The sequence below is a fragment of the Solanum stenotomum genome, chromosome 12 (assembly GCF_019186545.1).
Source record: "Solanum stenotomum isolate F172 chromosome 12, ASM1918654v1, whole genome shotgun sequence".
NCBI lineage: Eukaryota > Viridiplantae > Streptophyta > Magnoliopsida > Solanales > Solanaceae > Solanum > Solanum stenotomum.
Window position 1 is genome coordinate 34,719,343 of NC_064293.1, and position 6,727 is coordinate 34,726,069.

Below are 6,727 nucleotides of genomic sequence, written 5' to 3' on the forward strand. Positions count from 1 at the left end.
GGTGGAGGGGACGGTGGAGGAGGTGGTGGAGAGGGTGAAGGGGGTGGTGGAGATGGTGGAGGGGGCGGAGGGGATGGTGGAGGGGGTGAAGGGGATGGCGGAGGAGGTGATGGAGGAGGTAGAGGGGGCGAAGGGGATGGCGGAGGAGGTGATGGAGGAGGTAGAGGGGGCGAAGGGGATGGCGGAGGAGGTGATGGAGGGGGCGAAGGGGATGGTGGAGGGGGGAGAGGGGATGGTGAAGAAGGTGGTGGAACAACTGGAGACGGATAAGGTGAAGGTGGAGGATGCGATGGTGGATGAGGTGGTGGAACGGTTGGAGATGGATAAGGATATGGTGCAAAAGGTGGCTGAGGGGATGGGGGTGGAGGTGGTGGAGGGAATAGTGGAACGTCTGGAGATGGCGGAGGGGATGGTGGAGGAGGTGGTGGAACGATCGGAGACGGATAAGGAAATGGTGCAGAAGGAGGTGGAGAGGGTGGAGGGGATGGTGGAGTAGGTGGCGGAATGGCTGGAAACGGATAAGGAGATGGCTCAGAAGGTGGTGGAGGGGGCGGAGACAGAGATGGTGCAGAAGGTGGTGGAGGGGGAGAAGGGGATGGAGGAGGTGGTGGAATGGCTGAAGATGGGGGAGAGGGCAGAGGGAATGGTGGAGGAGGTGGTTGAACGGCCGGAGATGGATAAGGAGATAATACAAAAGATAATTCCTTCGTCGGATAAGAAGCCAATGAATTAATGGCACAAACACCATATGGCAAATCACTGTTTCTTCTTATATATCCATACCCCTCCACTCCCCATGATGTACTCCATGAGTTCTTGATTATCCAGTAATCATCGTCTCCTTCAGAACCATATCCTACTATTAGTACTCCATGGCTCAAATCATCTGGACTACTAGAGCAACTTCCATCATAGATTCCCTGCATGTTTCCATAATACAATAGAACAAAGTGCACGTCATTTTGGGATTCCTGAGAGAAGGAAGGCAAAGAAATGTGTGAAAAAGGAGTAAAAGATAAGAGTACCCCTCTATACAGCTGAAAATCAGCACTCGTTCCATCGATGCCAACACTGACAGGTTGTTGAGCAACAGCACAAAGAAGGGCAGTTTCCTCCTGTGGAACATCTCGGTATCCATCAATTGTTACAACCTTGTGGTTCACCTGTTGAGGAACACTGATCAAAGATTTTCTTTTAAAGAAGGATATTATTTTGAAAATGAACAGAAGATTTGATATGAAATTGATCTGTCATATGCCTTGGTGATCTTGCATGCGCCTTGAGAGGCCGTGTATGGGTAATCAATTTCTGAAGCAATGCCGCCACTGTTGATCACCCACTCAAAAGCAGGGTCCATATATCCACCATAACAGCCGGTATTGGTTGAATTATCACAGTTGACAAGTTGTTGGACAGAAAGGCTAATAAGTTCACCAGTAATTATTGCATTTATTCCCTCCACGGCTCCACAAGCTGAAAATGCCCAGCAAGCTCCTGAAAATGTTTAGTAGAAATCAAGGTAATTACTCCACTAACATAGATTTAAAGACCATGGATCATCTGGATTGCTCCTTATTTGTCACAAAGTTGCAAAGCAGGAAACTCCCATACTATTCCATTTAGACTGTAAATTAGCTCAATTAGCAGATTGCCTATTCTGCCTTTGACACTACTTGTGTCAAGGAACATAATGCATAGAAGCTGCCCAGATATAAAACATGTACCTAATGTAAGTCAGTTTGACTTCAATGTGGCCTCCAGCGCTATTTATAAACCACCACAAAGTATAGGTATACGAACCGCTCAAAAAACCAGGATATATACATGAAGAAATATTTCTCTAAAACAAAGCACAAAAAAATTATTTTGGTTGGATCCTGAGCAAGATTGTAGTCAAGCTTGAGGCTTAAAAGAAGGTATTCATATCTTCATTTTCCCATTCTGTGTTACATAAGTGAAGAGAAGGAAGATCCAATAACATATCTTCCGAGTGGAACCTAGTTATCAGTGTTAGTTTTTAAATTCCATCATTGGCAAATCAAATTAAAGAAACAACTGCACCCTTGTGTGCTATAATATGAGAGAAACAGAATTATCCGCTGAATTACCCTTTTTATTCCTGTCAATTGAATTTTCAAATCGTTCAACTTCCTCTTTTACTATCCAGCGATCTACTGAACAGAAGCACCATTTATTTCTCAGTACTATGCTGTAAACTTCACAGCCACCTCATGAATTCAATAAGCAACAAGGTAATACTAAAACTGTAAGAGACTTAAAGAGAAAAGTGAAGCAGAAACTCTATTCCCAACCCTTACTATTCAAGTGTTCAGGCCAACTGACTGGCAGACAGAAAAAACAGCATCTAGCTATTGATAACATGATCAATTGAAAAGGATAAAAGAGCACAAGTGAGCTTACCACATAGTTCTTGGTTCTTGACCTCGGTGACAGCCCCGTGTTTCCTCCAATCCCTCGAACGAGGAGCAACGCAAGAAATTGAAGTTGGTTTTTCTTCCACATTCTTCATCTGAATAATCTTTCTCTTGTTAAAGGGTATCTTTATCTTTGAACCATGAACTTCCCTGAACTCTTCATTGCTCATATCAGCAAAATTGGTCAGACCAACGAAATGTTCTGAAGCTGACTTCCTTTCTGAGTTCTTTTCCATTATATACTTCACATTCCATCTAAACTTCTCCAACCTCATTTCTTCCTCTTTCTCATCCTTGTAAACTTTCCCATGCTTCTGTTTCCATTCTTGGAAAAGTTGGAAAACACTTTCATCTGATATGAAATCATTTGATCTGTCTAATATTGAGAAATCACTAGAAATACCATAAACTTGAGATGACAAAGCAGCTAAGATCAGAAAAAGAAAAAAGAGAAGATACGTTCCTTTTACATTTTTCATTTTTTCATTAACATCAACCATGAAATGATTTTGAGGCACTTCAATTTATATATATACTAGTACTACTATTTTGGACAAGGCGCCTTTTAATGAGATTCCCAATCAGTCAATGCCATGATATGATATGAAGAATTGTGGTAACAGTTAGCTGTTGTTCAGATTTCAGAAATGAGAATAATAGAATTGTTTAAGAAAGAAGAGGACAGTAGCTGGTAGGTGAGGATATTTTAAATTAAAAGCATTTTCTGGTTATTATATATCAATGAACTGAGCTACTCACAGTAAATTCATTTATTTATTGCTTGTCCCCATACACAGCTGGTGACTAAAATAAGTTAAGCAATATTTGGAAGCTTAGATGATAACTTTTTCCATGTAATGACTCTATTTCATTGATGTGATGCTCAACGATTCAGTCAACTATTTGAAAGAACTCCAATTTATTTGAAGCTTAAGAAGTTCTATGCACTAACTACGCAATACAATATTTACATAATCAAATGGTAAACTTTTTAAATTAAATTACAGTGATAGTACGGAAATTATTTACATTGATATTGTATATAACTTAAAACTACTTGTAAATTGTACTGGTGCATGTGTTGGTAGGTAAGGGATCAATGAGTAGATTAAGTTAAGAGATATTGTCCATGTAAAACATGTGTTCCTAAGAAAATTGAAAAAAGAAAAACAAAAGCATGTACTTCTGCTGCTAGCTATGGATAGATCTTGGGCAATTATAGAACAAGTTGAGACAACAGCACAGTAAGAAAGAACAAAATATCATAGCTCACCAAACTAAGTGGAGATAAATGTATGTCTTTTTCAATTGAATCAATTACACGTTTTTATGTTCATTGATTTTTGGTATCTTTTCCTTTTTGAGAGGGACATGGAAGGTGGAACCTAGTGAAGATTTTTTGAAGACAGCTACAACGTACATTGATATTTTTCATCCATCCATTTTCAAGGCCTACCAACTCCAATCAAATTGAGCTGGTGTATGACGGTAAAACTTCTTAAATGAACTTATTTTATTTTTTCACTTTTTTAGTAACAGTTTATTCGTGTTAGACCAATAAATTTAAAAATTATTTTGATCAGCCATTAAAACATACTACTAGTTTGATTTTTTTAATCGAAAAAGCTACTTTTTCAAACTCAGATAGCTTTTGCTACCCAAAAGTAGTTCCTTTGTTTACAAAAAATTGGTCAAACAACTCTTCTTTTTTAAAAAAAGAAAAAACACTTCTAGAGAAAAATAAGCTTGGGCAAACCGGGACCAAACGAGGGAGGAGATCCCCAAATCAGCTCAGTTCGTCGGACTTTTATTTAATCGAAGAAATGGCAAAATTGCAGCAGTAGACATAAAAAACAGTAAAACTATACTCACAAAGAAATTTTATATTTCGTCCAACTTCGCTGTCGATTTGAACAACGTCAATTGCGATGATTACGGAATTATTGGTAACAATCGGAATAGTACTTATCAAATTGGAACCAAAGAAGCTGGTTGTGATGAGTTACTGTTGGTGGCAGTGCTACTGCTCGGATTATCATTTTCGCAAATCGCAGGCGCAAAGCTGAATTTGTCGCATCCACTGTAATTTGCATATGTAGTTTCTCCTACTCATCTCTTCATTTTTTATTTTTTTTTGCTAAACTTTAAGGTCCAATTTTTAGTAACAGGTTATAAGATTAAAATATTTTTTATAGTAGTAAATTTTAAATTTTTTTATTTTCTTAATCAAATTTTGTATTAAAACATTTTATAAAATTTAAGTTTCATTTTTTGAGAGAAAGGTCAGACATATATTTTAAATAAATGATTTCTAATAGGTTAATTTAACCCTTCATTACTTTTTAGGATAAACACTATCTCCAAACTCAAAAGTATGTTTCTTAAAAAGGGTCAATTTTACCTTTAAATTATTTGAAAGCTCTTTTCTCCAACTTTTAATCAAAATCAAGGAAAAAGGGGTCATACATAATTATATGTATTTCATTGTAGAGAAAATAATTCTTGCATAGTTTCATAGCAAATAAAATAATTTATAGTATGCACTTGACAAATTGAATTGTATTAAAATAATAATAAAAAAAGTTGAAAAGGTTCAATACACCATTAAACAATTTTAAAAGTTCAAATATATTCTTGAATAATTTTTAAAAAAAGTCACCATAAGTGTAAGGGCAATATTTTAAAACTTTGAATTATTCATGAGTATACCTAAGATAACAAAATAATGTTAAGAATATAGTAACAACACAAAGAAGACACTTAAACAAATGCATGACTTAAAATATAATAATAAATAACTCTGTCTAATAAGAATGGACTGAACTCAAAAGTAATGATAAGTAATTTGTTATAATAAATTAAATTACTGTAGTAATAGTAAAATTCTTTACAATATCATTATATATAGCATAAATACTTGTAAATTGTAATGGTGCATGTGTTGGTTGGTAAGAGGTTTGACCTGAGATCTGAATCAATGAATCGATTAAATTAATTTAAAAGATAGTATGCATAATTATATAAGTTTATTTTTCATTTTCTCATACAATCATTGATATTCATTTTGAAATCTAACTAATTCCAATTCATATTGAGAAATCTTATTTTGAGGTAAAATATTAACTTATAGAGTTGAAATTTGAAGTCTTTATTTAAAAATAAAAGAAACATTTACTATTCTATTATAACTTTTGGTAATAGGGTGAATTATAAGATATTTTTCTTACTTTGAATTACAGAGATGAAGCTAAAATTTAATTTATGAGTTAAGAATTTTAATTTTTTAACAATCTAAACATATTAAATAAATTTTTCAAAATAAATATAATATTTATATTTAAACTAAAGTTACTTTTTTTTTCGCATGAAACTTATTTGAATTAAGAACATAATACACATGAATACAAATACTAATAAAGAAAAAAAGGAAGAAAATAAGGAGCTACGTGATGATTATTGATAAGGTTAGAGTGATGGGCTAATAGTCTTGTGCAACGACAGTGGCTTCACCTCTGTCAAGTTGGTGATAGAAATTCTTAGATCTTTTCTGCATATCCCAATGCCACATCTTAAAAGCACCACCTGCGCAAATGCCAACACAAATGCAATTACTAAATCTTTGATAATCATTGGACCTCCCAGCTGGATGTGTTGAATTCTTCCTCCCATTTTCCAATTCATAGGAATGTCATCATGCTACTGATACACACTAGAGGATTCACCCGCGAGGCCTGGGTTCAAATCTAGCCAGAGTGTTTATTTCACTATTCTTAGAGTCATATTTGAGTTAAGATAATATTGATGCACTCAAAGACTTCAAATCATGAGTTCGCCTCTGTCTCCATCCATCCAACGCCCCCAACCCCTGTACCTTGACCACTCCATCCCTTGCCATGCCCGAGGCCCACCTCCTATCCTTATATATAGTGTTTTGCTTGATTACATATAAATACTCTTGATAACACAGTTTTTTGTTTACCTCACTGTGGAAATGCTGAAAACTAAAGTTACTGAAGGTATGAATTCGATCTATTTTCATACTTAGGGTGTGTTTGGTATGAAGGAAAATGTTTTTCATGGTAAATGTTTTCCTAGAAAATGTTTTCCTGGAAAACAAGTTGATTTTTGACTTATTTTTTCATGTTTGGTTAGTGAGTAGAAAATATTTTCTGGAAAAGATTTTTAGTGTTTAATTTATGAATGATTTTTTTTTTGAGAAATATCTTTTATTTTTACTAGGGTAGAAAATAATTTTTGAAATTGAAAATATTTTTTAAAAACAAACTTAAATT

At 35.2% G+C, this 6,727-nt stretch overlaps 1 protein-coding gene across 1 annotated transcript in view; it reads right to left on the minus strand.

Moving 5' to 3' along the window:
* LOC125848190 (cysteine protease XCP2-like) overlaps window positions 1-3,118 on the minus strand; it is a 4,820-nt gene extending 1,702 nt beyond the window's left edge. Inside the window, exons 1-4 of the mRNA XM_049528011.1 lie at window positions 2,422-3,118; window positions 1,259-1,494; window positions 1,026-1,163; window positions 664-920 (exon numbers count right to left, since the gene is read on the minus strand). Of these exons, the coding sequence (XP_049383968.1) occupies window positions 664-920; window positions 1,026-1,163; window positions 1,259-1,494; window positions 2,422-2,935 (1,145 nt within the window). The 5' untranslated portion in view covers window positions 2,936-3,118. The remainder of the gene's footprint in view (window positions 1-663; window positions 921-1,025; window positions 1,164-1,258; window positions 1,495-2,421) is intronic.
* Between the last annotated feature and the right edge of the window lie 3,609 nt (window positions 3,119-6,727).